A 17924-nucleotide genomic window follows, 5' to 3' on the forward strand; every position below is an offset into this window, starting at 1 on the left:
GGCGGGCGCTCGCCCCCACGTGACAGCGGCGGGGCGGTGGCGGCGGCGGCGGCGGGGCGCGCGCGCGCGCCCGGGATGGAGGTCGAGCCCCGCGGGGGGCGCGCGGAGAGCAGGTGGGGGGCGCGGGGGCGCGCGCGCTGCGGGAGCGCGCGGAGAGGGCAGCGGGGATGGGGATGGGGGAGATGGGGGGTGGGGGGGTGGCATCCCGGGGGTGCTGGGGTAAAGGGGTGGGAGAAGGGGAGGGGGAGCAGGTTTTGGGGGCAATGGGGAGGGGTCGGGTAAGGGACAGCCGGGGATGGGGCTGCAGGTGGGTGGCAGCTGGGGGTGGGCTGGGGACAGGCTGGGGACTCATGGGGACACATAGGGACATGGTGGGGACACATGGGGACACACTGGGGACACATGGTGACCCGTGGGGACACGCTGGTGACATGCTGGGGACACACAGGGACTCATGGGGACATGCTGGGGACACATAGGGACCCATGGGGACATGCTGGTGACATGCTGGGGACACACACAGATCCATGGGGACACGCTGGGGACACATAGGGACCCGTGGGGACATGCTAGGGACACATGGGGACATACTGGAGACACATGGAGACCCATGGGGACATGCTGGGGACATAGAGGGACCCTTGGGGACATGCTGGGAACACATGGGGACCTATGGAGACATGCTGAGGACACATAGGGACCCATGGGGACATATGGAGACCTGTGGGGACATGCTGGGGACCCATGGGGACATGCTGAGGACACATAGAGACCCATGGGGACATGCTGGGGACCCATGGGGACATGCTAGGGACACACAGGGACATGCTGTGCAGTAGCAGCACCGCAGGAGACAACAGGGATGTGTATCTGTGGGTGTGCTGCCTGGCCATGCCGAGCACCCATGGGTGACAGGGCTGCAGGTGGTTCAGGGACATGTGCCATGAGTGCCCGATGTCCCCGTCCCTGTCACCTGCCATAGTGGAGGCTGCCCAGCCCTGTGCTGCTGGTGCTCGGTGAGGAACCACCCTGCCTCATCCCCCTGCTGCACCTCTGGTGCCTCCACATCTGGCTGGGTTTGGGGTTTGGGTTGTGTCCCAGCGTCCTCCTGGCAGTCGCCCGCTTTGGATATTTACCCCAAATCCCCAGCTCTTCGCTGCCTGTGGCTGCCAGGCTTGGTGGCTGCACGTGGCTGGCGGCTCCCGCTCCCTGAGCCTGGCAGGTGACAGCGGCAGCGCTGCGGCAGCTCGGTCGCTGTGATCCAGGCAGGGTTTTGCTGGTTTGCATTTCAGCAGTAACGCAGCTCCTTCCCTGCAGGCGTTTCGGTGGTAAGTGCTGCTTCAGGTGTTCGCAGGTCTGGGTTTGGGGCTCCCGTTTTGCAGTGCTGTCCCAAAAGGCAGAATGGACGTCGGATGGAGAGGGGCCGGGGAGGAGGGAACGGCTGAAACCTGATCCAGGAGAGGCATTTCTTATCTGCCAGGCTCAGCGCGCTGCTGCTGGCTGTCTGCTCACGGTGCCAGCTGCGAAAATGGGACCGGTGCTTCTAAAACCACGGTGCAGGTTTGGGCTGCCATGCCTCGCGTGGTTCGAGCCATTCTCCTTCTTCGAGCTGAGGTTTCAAACCCAGCGCATTCAGAAAGACAGATGGAATTGCCTGCGTTCGTTTATTTTTCCAGAATCATCTTTGCCTGTTTTCCTGCCTTTCTAAGCGCAGGCCATGTGTGATGGGTAGGGCCGACGTGGTGCCACGTTCACCGGGGGGAAGAAGAGGGCATCGTCCCCTCTGCTGCACGTGGAGGTGTCTGTCTGTCCTCCTGGCTGTCTGATTTGGCACCGGGGAGGATTTTGGCACTGGAGGGCTTTGCCTTGTCCTTTTTACCAAGGCTGCAGCACCCTGCTTCCCAGCAGTCTCCGTAAGAGCAGGGGCGAGGCTGAAAGTGCCTGTAAAGCCCGTGTGCTCCCCGGGGGCCCTGTCAGTGCCGTGGGGAGCTGCAGGTGGGGGCTGCGTTCTCTGGGGGACCTTTTTGTGGCTGTGCCCCCGTTTTAGGAACTGCAAGCTTCCAGTCCTGCTGCAAGCAGCCCTGCATGTGGGTTTCCAGCTCTGTGGGGCTGAGCCGCTGGGCTGAAGGAGCTGTGGGGCTTTTTGGCTTGTGAGCTGCTCCCCATGAACTGCACGAAGCCTGCGCTTCTTTTAATTCCCCTTTTCCAGAAGCGCCAAGCCTGGCGGGGGAGCAGGCAGCAAAGCACAAGGAAATTCGCTGCTCGTTGTCTAGGAAACCCGTGGACGGGTGGATTCAGAGCTGCCTGCGATGGATTCAGAGCTGCCTGTGCGCAGCAGCAAGGCGCCGGCACCTTGAAATCCGCAGGAGGAGCAGCCAGAGCAGGAGCGTCCCCAGGGATGTGGCAGAAGTCCCTCTGTGGTTCCCCCTGAATGACCTCGGTATCCTCAGCCCGATCTCTTTAGTGTGCTAAGAAGGATCAAGTGATGCCTCCAGGTAGAGAGCAGTGCTGGGGCAGTGAGAGCATGGGAAGGCATCCGGCACGTGCTGCTTGTAAGGAGGATGAGCTCCATTTTCTTGGATATTGGTTACCTCTGTGATTTTTTTAATTTTTATTTTTTTTTAACGAAGTTCACCTGACTCAGCAGCGTCTGTTCTGAGTCACCTCTGCCGATTTGGCCCAGAGGTTGTTCCTACTCTTGCTAGCGTGGAAGGGCTGAGAAAGCCTTGGGAGAATTCCGTGTCTCCGCTGAAGCTGGAGCAGGTCCAGATTCTCACCCGGGTAACGTCCATCACAGCACATCAGAGAACATCCCTGCCTGCACGGGGCTGAGCTCCCGTGAGCGAAACCCCAAAAAAGCAGCTCGTGGGGCAGGCATCGAGCAGAGCAAACCTCCTCCTGCCACCTCTTCTTTCTCCCCAAAAGCTCGGGAAGCCGGGAGCTGCAGCAGGATGCAGCAAGGAGCTGTGCAAACGCACCCAGCTGGTGTGGAGGGGGGAAGCACCCGTGGTAGGGCACGGAAGGAGCAGCACGTACGGCTCTCGCAGGGGAAGGTCTGCTCGTGTACTGTGACCTCCCTTGGGTGTGTTGCTCCCTTTGCCCTTCCTGTGAGCAGGAGTATTTTCATGATATGATTTGAATCGTCTTTACCCCGTGTCAGGGCGTGCTAGGCTCTTTTTTTTTAGAACTAGAGAAGCATTTTCTTTATTTGGTGAGAAAGAAGCAGATTTCTTAGTAGCGCTCTGAACATCTGCAGAAACAGGGAACTGGAGGGCAGCTGGCACCCGGCAGTTTTCCACCCCTCCAGGCAGCCCAGGCTCTGTCAATGAGAGGGGAGCGAATCCTGCCACTAATTAAGGGTTAACCCAAAAGTCCAGTCAAAAGTGGCTGTGGTCAGTTGTGCCGTGCCTCCCTGCCCTACACCTGCAGCCAGGTGTGTGGGTCTGAATTTCCCTGGGCTTGTGTCACCGCCAGCTTTTCGGCAGGCAGCGCGCTCCAGCCCAGAATCGTCTGCGGTTTGGGTGTGGGTAAGGTCCTGCGAAAGGCTTTTGAATCATTTGGATCAACAAGCCCCATCCCTTGGGAGTCTCTGTGTTGATTCAGAGATCTAATTCACTTTTGGCAGCTTCTGAATCATCTCCGTGGAGGTGCTTCGCTGGTGCCGATTGTTTCCTGCATGCCTCTGAGCTCAGCGACAGCGGCACTGCTTTCGCGTTTTTGGGCTGTTTTGTTTGAAGATGAATTTGTGGTGGAGGAGCCGTGCTTCCCGTTTGCTGGATCCCGATTTTCCTGCCTCTGGGGGAGCACTGCTCAGCCTGCAGCATGCGCTGCCCCCCGTCTGCGAGCTTTTTATGGCACAAAATAGCGAGGAGGGAGTTTTCCTGACTCACAGACTTGGAAGCTGGGCGGCGTGGCTGAGCTTTCACTTGCATTTCCCAACTCTGAGTGTCAGAAATACTTCGGGGAGGAGCTGCTGGAGCTCTTGTGTCCGGTGGCGGCTCAAAAAAGCCCCTCAATTCAGATGGATGGCTCGCAGCCCTGGCTTCCTCTGCCCTGGGCAGTGGTGGAGGTGTCAGTCTTGCTCACTTCGTCAGTTTTGCAATAACAAACCAGTCTCAAAAGGAGAATATTGGCGAGAAGAGCTTGTTTTCAAGGAACAGGATTATATATTGCTTGTTCGTGTCCTCTGCACCGTGAGAAGCGTGCGGCCCATATTTGATCCCACAAGGATGAAAACGAAAGCAGGTTTTCCTTTTTTTTTTTTTTTTTGTTTACTTTGGCAATCTGGTTTATTTTGGGCAGGGAGAGGGATTAACAGCTGAAACACTGGGGCTTGTTCTTGCGGTGTAAAGGTTAAACTTTCATTCCAGGCTGTTATCTCCAATGCTTTTGTTTAAATCCTGCAGAGGCACATTTTTTTTTTTGACAGTTGCACACCCAAATATACCTTGCAACATTCCTATTGCACGCCTTGCAACATTCCTGTTGCTTCTGAGAGGGCGGCTCCTGTCTGAAGACATCTTTTTGGCAGCTGGCATCACCGTCAAAAAGCTTGAATGGGGAAGGCCAGACGTCCACCATCCAAAATTTCCTTCCCCAAAACTGCTTTTGCACAGGCAAGCTGTGGTACCCATCTGTGCTGCCTCTGGAGGCTGTATCAGTGGTGGCTTCCAGTCATATGTACATCGTTACTGTAGGGCCTCTTGTCCACAAACCATGTGCTGGAGACCACAGGGCTAGACCACAGAGAGGTGTGAAGTCCTGAAGCTGCTTTCCGGACTACCAAAAGTTTCGGTCTGACCAGAATCTCCATGTGGGGAGTGCATCTTGCTCTGAAGCTCCTCTTGCAATATATTTGCTGCTCGGTAGGCAACCCGCTGTGTTCCTCTGCAGGAAGGAGCACTGGAAGCTGCTGGGCAACCTGAAGACCACTGTGGAAGGGTTGGTGTCCACCAGCAACCCCAATGTCTGGTCCAAGTATGGTGGCTTGGAGCGGCTCTGCAGGGACATGCACAGCATCCTTTACCACGGGCTCATCCACGACAAGGTAGGTGTCTGTCCTGCCAGCCCTCCTGTCCTCCTGCTGCAGCTTTGGTGGCACTCACGGCTTGCATCACGAGCACTGTGGCTGTCAGAGAGGCCTGTGCCTCTGTTCTTTCCATCCCGTGCACTTCTGACACGGTTTTATTAAGCATCCGTGCCCTCTGTGAGGAGAGGCCTCCCTTTCGCCCCGCTGCAGCCTGTAGCGAAGCGATAAAGCTGAATTTGCCATGAGTCAGCCTCCAGCCGTGTGCGCTTGGACAACTCCCCAGTGAGGTCTGGCAAGAGGAGCCTTGTATCTTGCCTGTTTCTGGTGTCAGTGATAGGGGCTGGCAGCCGCAGCTGCGCTCCGCGTCAATGGGGCCTCCTTCCAGGCTCATCCAGCCCTCCCCGACTGCCAGGAAGACTTTCTCTTTCCCTTTCTGTGCACTGGTTGTGTGCAGACACCTGAAGATCTCCCCTTCAGCTTGCAATTACCGCTGCTGTTATTTCACAAGGGAGAGTTACAGCAAGCCTGCAGGCCATGCCTCGGGCAGGCTTCCCACCAGCCAGCTCTGCATCTACAGAGGTGCAGAGAAGCCCAGGGAAGGTTTGTGCAGCTGGGGCTCTGCTACCACTGATTCAGGCAGTGCTGCATCCGAGCTGATAAACCTCCAGGAGCTGGCAGATCATCCCAAAACAGGGCTGGGATTTCGCTCCCTGCATTTAGGAGCTCTGGGCCATTAGTCCCCAGCGGTGTAGGCCCGTGACCTCCTTTGGGACTTGAGCAAAGAGAGAAGTTACCCTTCATATGTGGGGAATACAGTGCTCATTTCTGATAGACGTGCTATTAATAGGCTTCAGGAAGTGAAATTTAAATGATTTCCACTCATCTGTGTATTGGTAACCGTTCATGCCACAGCTTGGGGAAACAGACACCTGCAAAGTAGGACAGCACAGTGCCTTTCGTCATGCTACACACAAAGGCAGTTCTCAATCAGAAATGGTCCTTCAGTGTTGTGTGTGTGTGACACCACTCCAAATATAATAGCTGCAAAGGCAGGCCCATGCAAATACAGCTTCCTCACTGGAGTTTTCTCATATTTATTCCAGAGAAACTTCCTTTTATTTATTTTTTGTATCAGCTTTTTTCTGTGACTAGGAGTAAAAAATAAAAATAAATCCATATGTACATGCTAAGAGATCTAGGATAAGAGGTTTTTAAACTATTGAGTGAATTTTGTTAATTTGTCCAGAAAACCCCAATTGAATATAAAGGGCTAAAATTTCTGTGTTAGTGCTCTAGTCTTAAAAAAAATAATAATAAAACAACCCCCTCAAACAAATAAACCACAAAACAGAACCAATTTGTCTGACACTTGTGAAAGAGGAAGTAGAGATGGAGGAAAAAAAACAGCATTTTTGTGAAGAGAGACATTCCGGGGCTGCGTTTACACCCGATAAAGCGATGAGGAAAACAGCAGCTCTTCTGCAGTTCCTCTTTAACTGGAAGAGTAAGAAACAAAAAATAACTCGGTGTCTGAATAAAGTCAAGGCAAACAGCAAGTTGCTGATGGAAACGCAATGCCAGAGCATGCTGCTTCGAGTTTCTTACCCGTGGTGCTCAGCCATGCCGGTGTCCTTGTCGGTGGCTGGTGTTACAGGACCCTGGTTGTTGCAGGTTTTGCTGGGATGTATTTCTTGTTGCCCACTGCATCCCCTCGCTGAAGCCTGGCCCTTTTTGTGGGACTGAGCTGCCAGGTAGGAGGTGACCAGTGACACGGGAGCTCGGCCAGCTCTGACCTGGGCAGACCACCATAGGCAGCGAGGGGTGTGTACGTGACATGGTGATGCACAGAGTGACCAGGAGGACACGGGCAGAGGGCTGAGGCACTGGACACGCTTTGCTATAGGTGCAGCCAGCACCCGAGGGCACCCTTCTCCTGCCCCTGTGCCCGCTCCTGCCTGGGTGGCAGTGCTGGCTCTGCTCCCTGGTCCGCTGGTGAGCTGCTGGTGGCCTTTAGTGTCCTTCTTACATTGAGGTGGAGGGAAACTTTCAATGTCATGTCCCTTCCTGGTCTTAAGATCTGTGGGCTGGGATCTTACCTGCTGGAGGAGAAGCAGCGGAGGGGACCTGCTGTCTTCTTGCTTGTGGGTGAACGCAACGGAGAGGCCACTGTGGGAGCAGACAGCTTGTGTACATCGTCAGTGTTTTGTGACTTGATCCCTTTCCCAATTTTATGTCTATAAAACTAGGCTAGACCTTCTCACTGATTCTTTTTCCCCTTCTACAAAGCAACTTTGCTCTTCCTATCGCTTTCTAGCTCCAGGCCCATCTTGCTAGGGCTGGGGGCTGTGCACTGGTGATAGCATGGGGTTAATGGGAAATGTTGTCCTTAACTGGGGCTGACACCGTGCTGTGCGTGCTCCTGCTTTGCATTTACAGAGCGCTCAAGCAAAGCTGGAGGGCTCTGTGGTCAGAACAGCTCCCCGTCCCCAAACCTCTAAGTAGGAGGCTGGTGGGAACAGGCTGTAGGATCCATCCTATCATGTTCTAGGTTGAATGCCCTCTCCTAGCTGACCGATTCTTTTATTTTGTGTTTGCTGGGAAGGAGTTTATCCCCCGTTCCCTGTCAGTGCCTGCATAGTCCTGGGGCAGCTCTGGGGGTGCCTGGTGTCTGGCTTCCCCAGTCCAAGCCTGCTGCACCACTCGGCCTTGTGGTGGGACTTGTGTGGTGGGCCCTAACCGAGCCTCTCCCGGGCAGGTGTGCTGCAGGCAGAAGGATTACTGGCAGTTCGTCAAAGACATTCGCCGGCTGAGCCCCAGCTCTGCTCATCACCTGGAGAAGGTGAGTCCTGGGGGGTGCCTCTGTGTACCCAGCGGGCGGGAAGAGAGCAGCCGGGCTGCGGGCCTCCCTGCTGGGATCGCCTTGCCTTGGCCTGCTGCGGGTGAAAAAGGGACGAAGCAGCCACGTGGTTGTGTGCAAGCCACATCCCGGGAACGCGGCGTGATTTAGGCTGAGACAATCGGGTCCTTATTTCTCACGGGCCAGTCTCCAGCTCTTCTTGGTTGGGTACCACTGGTGTCACCAAGGGAACCGGCACAGGCAGTGCTTCTGTGCATACAAGAGCGATTGATGCGTTGGTATGAATCTCCAGAGGCTTTGGCTGTCTCATTTCTGGGTTGTGTCTCAGCCCTGACCATTCATTTGGTTCTTCCATGCCTGGCTTGTGCTGCCTGCTGACACACGGGGATGCTCTCAGCCCGTGGCTGCCCTGTGCCCTGATGGACGCTGTGCTGCCCTGCAACGCGGGCTCAGCCGTGTGAACAGGGTCTGCTGTGGGGCAGTGAGGATGGACACGTCAGTTAATGTGTCAGCGAGAACATGACCGTCACTGCAGGAAAGCAATTAGGTTTGGGAGTGTGGGGTCCCTCCAGGTCAGGGGTGGGAGAACATGCCATTGAAATTCATATTGCTGCTGTCTGTTGGGAGGACTTTGGTCGCTCCTGCTGGCTGACCTTTGAAGTGTTGTTCCTCGCCAGTGCCTCTGCCTCCCTGTGCTCCCTCGGTTGGTAGCTGGGAAGCTGCTAGGATGTGACCGTGTTCCCGCAGGCAGTGCCTGGCGCTGGAAAGCTGCTGCTCTCAGGGGCCAAAGCTGTGAGGAGGAACTATCCCTGCTCCTCTTCTCACCTTAACATTTGTTTCCAGTTCATCAGCCTGCACGAGAACGGCCAGCCCGGCCCAGACGGCCGCAGCGACCAAGCTATCGCCAAGCTGTGGCTGCAGCACAGCCTGCAGTTCCACTGCCTCTCGGCGCAGCTCAGACCTCTCCTGGGGAACAGGCAGTACATAAGGAAATTCTACGCAGGTAAATAAAAACGGGCCTTTTTCGTCTGCCCGTGAAAATATCCCGTGTGAGTGAAGGGGACAGCAGGAAAGGTGGTTTGCTTCTGGGCAATCTGTGCTGTCGGGCAAAGCGGGTGACTTGTGTGCTGTGTCCATGCTGCAAGCACAGCCCGGATGCATGTAGAAGAGCTGAGCTCAGGCTTTCTGCAGCAAGCTTGTCTGGAGCACGCTTGGTCCTGCCTGTGTCTGGGCCCTCCCTGCTGCCCAAGCGAGAGCTTGAGCCTGTGTGAACATGCTGGACATCCTCATCTTCTTTCTCTTGCAGCAGCTTTTTTGCATGCGCTCAAAGGTTTCTGCTGGAAGTAGTGAATCGGTCTGGTCTTAATCCTGTGTCCAGGCTTGCACTAGAAGCCTTGGAGAAATGCGTTTTCATTAGAAAGAAACAAAATGGGCATAGAAAGTCAATTTTGAATCTGTTTCAAATATACTCTGAGCTTTTTTCTCCCCTGGAAGCTTTCTAATCATCAGAGGTCAGAGCTTCATGTCTTTGTTTTGTGGAAACGCAGCTGTGTTTCTACGACGTTGTAGGTGAAAAATGAAGCCCTTTGTGCAGCTTCACAGATGTTAAGCATTTTTGTGAAAACTTGAGATTTTGTCAAAAAGTGAAAATCATCAGCAAGGACAAAGATTATGTATATTGATCTGGGACAGGATATTTCTTTAATTCTGCATTTTAGAGTAGTGGGCTGGCTGTGGTTGTCCTACAGGATGAAGTGCAGGCTGCAAACCCCTCCATGAGGGGCTCAGGCTTTGCCTCTCTGCTACAAGAAGACCATCCTGCTCCTCCTGCTGCCCTGGTGCTGGGGGTGGTAAGGAGAGAGCCCCCTGACAGCAGTTCTCTCCCCGCAGACACTGCCTTCCTGCTCAGTGACGCCCACGTCACGGCCATGCTGCAGTGCCTGGAGGCTGTCGAGCAGAACAACCCCAGGCTGCTGGCTCAGATCGACACGTCCATGGTGAGCTGAGGCCCCCGGCTTTTGCATCTGGCCCTCCCTAAATGCTGTCCGGCTGTGGCTGCTCGTACAATGTCTCATTCAGGGAGCTGTTGGACAAGGGCCTGGACTTGGAAATAGCAAAAGGAGAGGGGATTGGGGTAGGGGGGAGATGTCTGTAGCGAGGCACCTTGCTTCTGGATGGCACTGAGAATCTGAGGCCCTGGTAGCAGGCTCCAGTTCCTTTAAAATACCTCTAAAGTCCTGAAAGTCCCAGGCTTCAGAGCCAGCCGTCCTCAGAGGAGATGCCACCGACCCCGTACAGCCCTGTGCCGGCTGCTCTCTCCCCAGAGGATGGGAGCATCGGCTGCTTTCTTTGCAGAGAGCTCCCCAGAGGGAGGATAATTAATGACACTTGGTTAAATGGGGGCTGTGTTCTTTCAGCTGGCCGGCACGTCACTGCCCTCCCTGTGCGCGTCAGGTCCCTCTGCCGGGACAAGAGATGCACGTGACTGTGACGCTGAAGGACACCAGAGCCGCTTGCCTGGGGCGCTGGGCTGCCTGGATCATCTTGCTGAGAGCCTGGTAATTTTCAGACGGGGGCTTTTTGTTGAGCTGTGAATAAAGAGCTGCTTCCCTTTGCTGCGGGGTGTTTTCTCCCACCCGGCTGCCCCAGGGCAGGTGCTTGTGCAGGCGCTGCACGTCCAGTCGCTGCTCCTTTGACACGTAGCCCCGTAAGTGCTGATTTATTCATGATGCCACCTGTTTTCAGCTCACCAGGAGGGGTGAAGGTCCTTCTCCAGTGACAAAGAGCCAGAGCCTGACTGCCCTCCCCGGGTCCCCGTACGCCCCGTCTGCAGGCTGCACGCAGCAGCGCCACTGCGGGTCCTTCTCCAGCCTGCCCCATCCAGCCTCGTCTGGCCTGCCAGGTAACCAGGGGGGGGCTGGAAGCCCACTTGAGCCCCTTGCTCACTCGGTGTCTGTCTGTAGAGCACACACTTCGGGCTGAATCATCTCAGATGCCAAAACGCGGGTACAAGCAGAGCTGCAGTGAAGCTGCGGCTGGGACAATGGTTTGCCTTCTTCGTGCTTTGTGTTAGGTTCTTTGTGTGAGGAGAACTCTGCCTGTGTTGGCGTGGAGATCCCTTGCCCTTGCCCAGGGTGGGTGGGCATGCCTGTTTGAAGCCACGTGCCATAGGGTGGTGTGTTTGTGCCAGGGGGTGTGTGTGTGATGCCCCCTTCCTGTCCCCCTTCAGACAGGAGACCAGCGAGCTCCTCCGTCTGCTCCAGCACCAGCCAGCCCCAGGAACACTGCCCGGCCACCCACTCCTCCTCCTTCAGCGAGGACAGGACCTCCCTGGAGCAGCCCAGCTCCCGCATCCCCTCACCCAAAGACCCTTTCTCTCCGGCCAGCGAGATGAGCTCCAGCACCACCAGCCAGAGCGAGGACACCTGGACGGGGAGCCAGGACGATGCGCAGAGCGACCCCAACGATGGGCCTGAGTACCTGGCCATCGGCAATTTGGGGCGCCGGGGCCGGGCCTGCAGCAGCGCCAGCACCAGCAGCAGCAAGAGCAGCAGCTCCAACCTCTTCTCCTCCAGCAGCTCCCAGAAGCTGGACTCGGTCTCCTCCATGGGGGAGCAGGGGGCGAGCGGAGGTGGGAGCTGGGGCCTGGGCCTGTTGCGCCGGTCCAGCTTCTCGGAGGGGCAGTCGTCAGCCCCGCAGGGCATCCTCAAGAAGAGCCACGTGCGCTCGCACTCTGACACCAATGTGGCCTCGGGGAAATTGCACGGTAATGAGGCTGCTTTTCGGGGCGCAGGGGTGGCTTTGGGGTGTGGGCACAGATATGGGACCACAGGCGGGTGGGAGTCACCAGTGCTGGCTGCCCCTTGGACTCCGTGTGTCAGCTGAGTGAGGGGAGCAGTGAGCAAGCAGTTTGGGAATTTGATTTTTTGCCTTTTCCTGCTCCACCGTGGAGCAATGGGCTGACATCTTGTGGCCCAGAATGCCCAGGGCCAGTCTGGTTTTGGTAGTGGCCCTGGGTTCTCCTTGGATGGGCGAACGCATGGTGGGAGGAGCGGGGTGTGAAGGGACAGCCAGTCCGAGAGTCTGTCCCGCTGGTGCTGCCTTCGTGGGAGAAACACGGGTCCTTGCTCAGTAGTAACCAGTCTGTCTCTGTTTTCTCTCCCTTACTGCTGCCCTCTTCCTCCTCTGTCTGTCCAGGAGGCCTCAGGGATATCACCATTATAATAGAAGACCCAGTGGCAGGTTTGGGAGCCAGAATGAGCCCTTCATTAGTGATCATTGCATTACATTCAGGATTTCCATCAACCCATTAATGTCCATTTAGAAAAAAAAAACAAAAAATTCTGTGTTCCCTGACTGCCAGGTGGTGCTTTGAGGGGTGCCTCAGGTTTGTGCATGCGACCTGACTGAAGTTCCCAGCTTGTTTTTTTGGCAGCAGTACACCAGGCCATGGCTGGCACCCAGCTCCCCTGCATGGTGTTTGGAAGGGCCGTCCCTGACCCGCTTCCCCTGCCCTCTCCTCCACCCCCTACTGCTCTGGGAACCAGCGACTGAGGGCTGGTAGCTAGGAAGGTGTGGGTTTGAACACCGTATTTTTCGTGGGTGCTATTCAGCTCCAGGTGAGGTGTTTTTTGCCTTCCTGCAGTTCTCCAGTCAGCAGGTCAGCTGCTCTCTGGGGCTGTTGCTCTGCAGGGAGCACTGCTGGTTGTTTGTCCCCGATGAGGCCAGCTCCTGGCGGTCCCCACCAGCTCCGCCTGGCAGTGGGTGGCCCTGCAGTGCACGCACGGGCCGGTCACCTTGAGCACTCCTGACTTTGGGGTTGTCTGCAGGGAGCCCTGGCTTTTCCTAGCCGAGTGAGAGCGTGTCCTTCAGACGCCTCCTTCCACCTTTGCCCAGGTTGCCTTCCAGGGCTGCGAGCCCCACTGATCCCTTGGTTGCTCGGGGTCCCCTTGTCTCATGGCCCAGCCCTGCGGGGTCACTCTTGGAGATGCTCCAGGGGGACAAAGGGGCTGGCAGAGGCACTTGCTGGAGGCTGTGGCATTCTCTGGATCTGCTAGGGGATAAAGAGAGGAAGGCTCAGGACTCAACTGATCCATGGCTCTCCCAAGCTTCTCTCCTTTCCCCTTCCTTCTCTCCTGCCTGGAATGCCCCTCTAGTTTTGTCCCCTCCTGGGCTTGGCCTCAGGCATGGCACAGAGCAGGCTAGCCGAGCAGAGGATTTCCCTTGTGTTTTTTTTCCCATCCATTTGTGTCCACCCATGTGATGTTGAGCTCCTTCCATTTCACACCGAGATCTGGTCTGGGCTCCTCAGGGATCCTGATGTGTGCCTGGTGTTGTCTTTCCCTGCAGAGTCCCACGGTGACACGGGCAGAGGCAGAGGGACAGTGTCTGGTTCCACCCAGAGCAGCGAGCTGAGCACACCCAGCTCCCTCTACATGGAGTATGGTGAGTACAGCGAGCCCGAGTCAGGATGTTTGCTCCTGGTCATGCACTGCAGGGCACTTTTGGCATGGGTGTGTACCACCCATGGGAGAGCCCCAGTGAAGTACAAGAGCATCTGGTGGCAGCCAGAAGAGCCAAGAGGCTTCAGGGCTCTCAGTGATCTGCTCCTTCATGTTTAGGGTGGGATGTTCAGGAGGGCTGGGCGATTTTAGGATGCCTGCTGTCACGGTTTGTCTTGTCATCTTAATGGCCCCATGTTGGTTGCTGCTATCCATTAGGACCAAGCAGAGATCCGATCTATCTGTAGGGTGGGACAGACCAGCTGCTGGCCACGTGGGCTTGCCAGTGTGTTGGTGCAGAGTGTGGTCTGTTACCCGGTGCTTTGAGCAGTGGATCTCCAGGTCCTTCCCTCATATGTTTGTCTCTTGCTCTTCTAGACTCTGGCCAGTACCTGAGCTCGGGGGAAGGGATGTTCAGAAGACCCTCGGAAGGGCAGTCCCTCATCAGCTACCTCTCGGAGCAGGACTTCGGCAGCTGCGCAGACCTGGAGAAGGTGAGGGAGGCAGCAGCAGCCTGTGTGCTCAGGAGAAAGGATTTTGGTGCAGGTTCAGTGCTACTTCCCTCTGTGGCAAAGAGAATCCCGTAGTATTTCCTGCTGTAGAGCTGTGCACAGAACTTCCATGGTGAGTTGCACATCGTTGTCTGGCCACCAGGATCTGCCCGTCCAGCATACACACAGTAGCTCTGCAACATGCTGGGGCTCCTCAGGGACATGTGCTGACTCCCCAAGAGTGGATGTGTTGCACATCTCTTTGTAGGATTTCCCTTGTGTTTTGCAAGTATTCTGGTGCCCAAGAAGACTTTAATTTCTAGGTCATTACAGGACGGAAAGGTTTTATAGGGCCAGGAGGACATGAGGTCTTTCTGCCACCTTCCATAAACATTAAACTCTTTCCTTTCACAGGTAGGGAACCACATTTTACCAAGGCTTCCTAATTTGCCTGTGGTACAGCCTCGAATGCTTTTGCTTTTGCCTCACAGGAGAATGCCCACTTCAGCATCTCAGAGTCACTGATCGCTGCCATCGAGCTGATGAAGTGCAACATGATGAGCCGGCAGCTGGAGGAGGAGGAGGAAGACAGCGACAAGGAGATCCAGGAGCTTAAACAGAAGATTCGCATTAGGCGCCAGCAGATCCGTACCAAGCACCTGTTCCCTGCCTGCCAGGAGATGGGCTCAGACAGTGGGTGATGTTTTATGGGCTCATCAGTGGGTGGGATGTGTGTTTTCTGTCCGTTGCCTGTTCTTGCAGCATCCTGACTTTTTATGGGAAACAATCATGTTGCTAGTAGGGTGCTGCAGAGATTTGTGTAAGGAATGTGATTTCGTTTTGAGCCCATAGCCCATTTGCCATCCTTGATGTCTGTCGAGGATGCCACATCTGGCGATTGATATCTCCCTTGGCTGTCAGTGACCCATGCAGACCACTTCCACTGATGGCCTGGCCGTGTTGCCTTTTCTTTGCCTCCCAGGCCTTGTGGCGACAGACAGCGAGTCCCAGTTCAGCTCCCGCGGCTCCATGCGCCTGTCTGATTCTGGCTCTGCGGAGGATGTGGAAGAGTACGAGATACAAGGTGAGAGGGAACGGCTGTGTCAGCTTCTCGCGTGGAGCCAGGCTTCTCCTGGGCGTGGTTGCGTTGAGGTCGGTCACACCAAGAGGAGCATGTCCCTCTGGCCTTCAGGATGGCTTTTCCCAGACAAACGGCTGAATGCTGAGCATGAGTTTCCCTCATGTGGTGGCATGACTTTCTTTCAAAATCCTCTGTAATCCTTTCGCATTCAGAGCCTCTAGCTGGTACGTGGTTTCCGTTTCACTTGCCAGAGCAGCTGTCAGAGCTAGAAAGATGGGAGAGCTGCTGCCCAGGCAGAAGGAGCCGTACTTTTGCCCACTTATCTTTTGGGTGGGAGCATCCAACTGCTGGTTACATCCTGGCCCTAGCTGTGGTCTCTGGCCCTGGCAGCTGGGACAGCTGAGCTTATTGCATGCAGGAGACCTGCCTGGGCTCCTGGGCATCCCCTTTTTTCAAAACCTTGTTCCACCTCTGGGGTAGGTGACTCATTTCTCAGCAGAACCTCCATCACGCTGACTTTAGAGGTGCGATGAGAGACGATGGAGCAATCCAGTCTCCAGCTGTGAACTTCTCAATCTTCACGTCTCTGCTGACAACAAAACATTTCAGTTCCCGAGGGCTAGATTTTGGGCTCAGTTTTGAAGTCCACGGAGGGGTGTGTGAGTTCAGTTCGGGGTTTCTCTCCTGCAAGTGCTGCTCTTGTGTTATGCCCTTTCCCTTTGGCCTGGCCAAAGCACTGAAGTGCACTGTTTTGTCATCACCGTGTTATACAGATGGTAACGATGGATCTAACCTGATTCAAATGTCCAAGAACGGCCTCTCAGTGTCAATGGCTTCCTTGTTCTCAGGTAGTACCCCGCAGTGCTCCCTTGCGGCACGCGTGCGTGTGTGTGCAAGGTGTGTGCGTGTGTGTGCCTCGCACGTGCACACTCCTCGGTGTGTCCCCTCGGGGTGTTACAGGGAGTGCAGAGGCCTCAATCTCTGTACAGGCTCCCGAGGTGTTGAGTTCATGCTGCATCAGCAGGTCAGCTTCAGACCAGGCACAGAAATCACCAAAAAGAGGAGCTCTGCCACAGCACCGTCCCGCAGGGCGTTTTGCCTTGCAGTGGTTTGTATGCATAAAATGTGCCTGCTGTGGCGAACGCTCGTCTTGCCTGGGCCGTGGCTCAAGATGAAGGCACAGGCACAGCTTTGTAGCTGCTGGGCTGGGTGAGAGCACAGCCCCCTACGCTGTGGGACCAGGTCTCCATCCCAGAAATCCTGTCCCTCTCCAGCGTTACGGCTTGGGATGGAGCTGCCCTGCAGCTCCCTGTCTGCTGCAGGTGAGACAGGGAGGGAGCCAGGAAGGAAGAAACCTTGCTCTCAAAATGACCCTGCTGTCAGCTTGTGGCCAGGAGGCAGAGCTAGGACAGGACCAAAGCACTCTGAAGCTGTTGGTGCCTTGGGGGAGAGTTATCCTGCTTGACTCTGCAGAGCTGGCATGCTGCAACTCCGATTCAATCCGTGGCCAACCCTTCCCTTCCTGCCCAGACTTGACGCAGGGAAGAATCCTTCCACAAAGAAGGGAAAAGTAGTGAGAGCAGTCAGGGCACAGGCATTTTATCCACATTGGAGGCCCCGAACACCGGGATCACGTGCAGCCAGGTCTTGCTTACCTGCTGCTGCTCTCTGCTCTCAGGTGTTTGGCACCAGCACTGCCAGAGGTGCTGATGCTCAGAGCTTCCTGGCAGCTCTGCTGCACCCAGAGCTTACAGCGCTCGTGGGTGTAGTGCAGGGTGGCTCCTCCTGGCCTGAAGCTGGCCCCTGGGGGCTCCGGTGACTTCCCTGGGTTTGGGTGCTGTTCTCCAGCATCCTGGGGACTGTCCCACGAGGAGAAAGCGTTGGCAGCAGAGGCGTTTGGGGCAAGTAACTGGAGGTCTCTGGGGAGTGTTTGCAGTTAGGGCTGGGGAAGGAGTGGTGCCAGGATCCCAGCTCTATCCCCTGAGGGAGCCTAGGGCCAAATCTGGCTCTCTCTGCCATCCCTGAGGTGATGCCAGTGCCTGAACTGGGCTCTGCCCAAGATCTCCCTGTAATGCTTGGCCCTAAGCTGTGTGTGCCCCACTGTTTGCTTGAGCTTGTCGTAGCCTAGGACCATGCAAAGCCTTCCTGCGCTGAGCCGAAGGAACCAGAGCATGGTAGATCCGTCTGTCCGGTGTTGTACGTGGGCAGGAGGCTACATTTGCCTGAATTCCCTCTTTTCTGCTCTAGAAGTCTGCTCGCATGGTGTGGATACGTGGGTTCCTTAGCATTAGGATGCTTTCACGTTGGTTTCTAGCGATGGATGTGGAACACGGAGTGCTGCCTGTCCAAGCTGACCTCTGCTAGCCCAAATCTGTAAATTTAGTGGAAGGGCCGTGAAGGCTTGCTGTGGCCTCTTTGCACGTCTTTCCTCTTCTGAAGCCAGGATCACTCGAAGGCAGGGTCCTTGGCTCCTGCCCTAATCCTTTGGGAATCCTCGCTCCCCGTCCTGGCAGGGCAGCCCCACTCTTTGTAGGGGAGCTGACAGCTGGTGGTGCTGGCTGTCCCACTGCAGGGTGAGCGTGGCCAGGAGCAGACAAGCTCAGCGTGGGTCCGTGTCGCTGACCTGCTCGGGGAGCAAGAGCAGAGCAACCTTCTGCCATCCAGATGAATTCTGCATCAGGGTTTAGCAGAGAAACCTGCAGGAGTGAAAGGAAGAGATGAGTGAGGAAGGTGCCTCTCGGGTACCGCTGTGGTACCCAGACTGGCACCGAGGAGGGACGTGGGGCAGCCCAGGGCTGCTGGGGAGCTGCTGGAGGGAGCTGGACTTGCTCTCTGCACAGATGCTGACCTGTCTGTGGAGGCAGGGCTGCCATCCCCCGTGGTGCAGCAGCTGACGAGCTGTGTCGTGGCCCCAGCCTTACCTTACAGGTTGTGGTTAAGTAGAGAGGAGGGTTCTGCATCCCAC

At 56.0% G+C, this 17924-nt stretch overlaps 1 protein-coding gene across 6 annotated transcripts in view; it reads left to right on the top strand.

Moving 5' to 3' along the window:
- RUBCN (rubicon autophagy regulator) overlaps nt 1-17924 on the top strand; it is a 25638-nt gene continuing 7714 nt past the window's right edge. Inside the window, exons 1-14 of one of the 6 annotated variants that reach the window (XM_027464136.3) lie at nt 1-113; nt 4894-5047; nt 7785-7868; nt 8730-8889; nt 9777-9883; nt 10304-10444; nt 10632-10788; nt 11116-11652; nt 12084-12128; nt 13236-13331; nt 13766-13881; nt 14370-14571; nt 14861-14962; nt 15733-15807. In XM_027464136.3, coding sequence (XP_027319937.3) covers nt 76-113; nt 4894-5047; nt 7785-7868; nt 8730-8889; nt 9777-9883; nt 10304-10444; nt 10632-10788; nt 11116-11652; nt 12084-12128; nt 13236-13331; nt 13766-13881; nt 14370-14571; nt 14861-14962; nt 15733-15807 — 2014 coding nt within the window. In that variant the 5' untranslated portion in view covers nt 1-75. Of the gene's footprint in view, nt 114-1407; nt 4246-4893; nt 5048-7784; nt 7869-8729; nt 8890-9776; nt 9884-10303; nt 10445-10631; nt 10789-11115; nt 11653-12083; nt 12129-13235; nt 13332-13765; nt 13882-14369; nt 14572-14860; nt 14963-15732; nt 15808-17924 lie in introns of those variants that run through there. The other 5 variants (XM_072042636.1, XM_072042634.1, XM_072042633.1 and 2 more) reach the window with 5 other exon arrangements.

Source organism: Anas platyrhynchos, chromosome 9 (assembly GCF_047663525.1).
Source record: "Anas platyrhynchos isolate ZD024472 breed Pekin duck chromosome 9, IASCAAS_PekinDuck_T2T, whole genome shotgun sequence".
In the NCBI taxonomy this organism is placed as follows: Eukaryota; Metazoa; Chordata; class Aves; order Anseriformes; family Anatidae; genus Anas; species Anas platyrhynchos.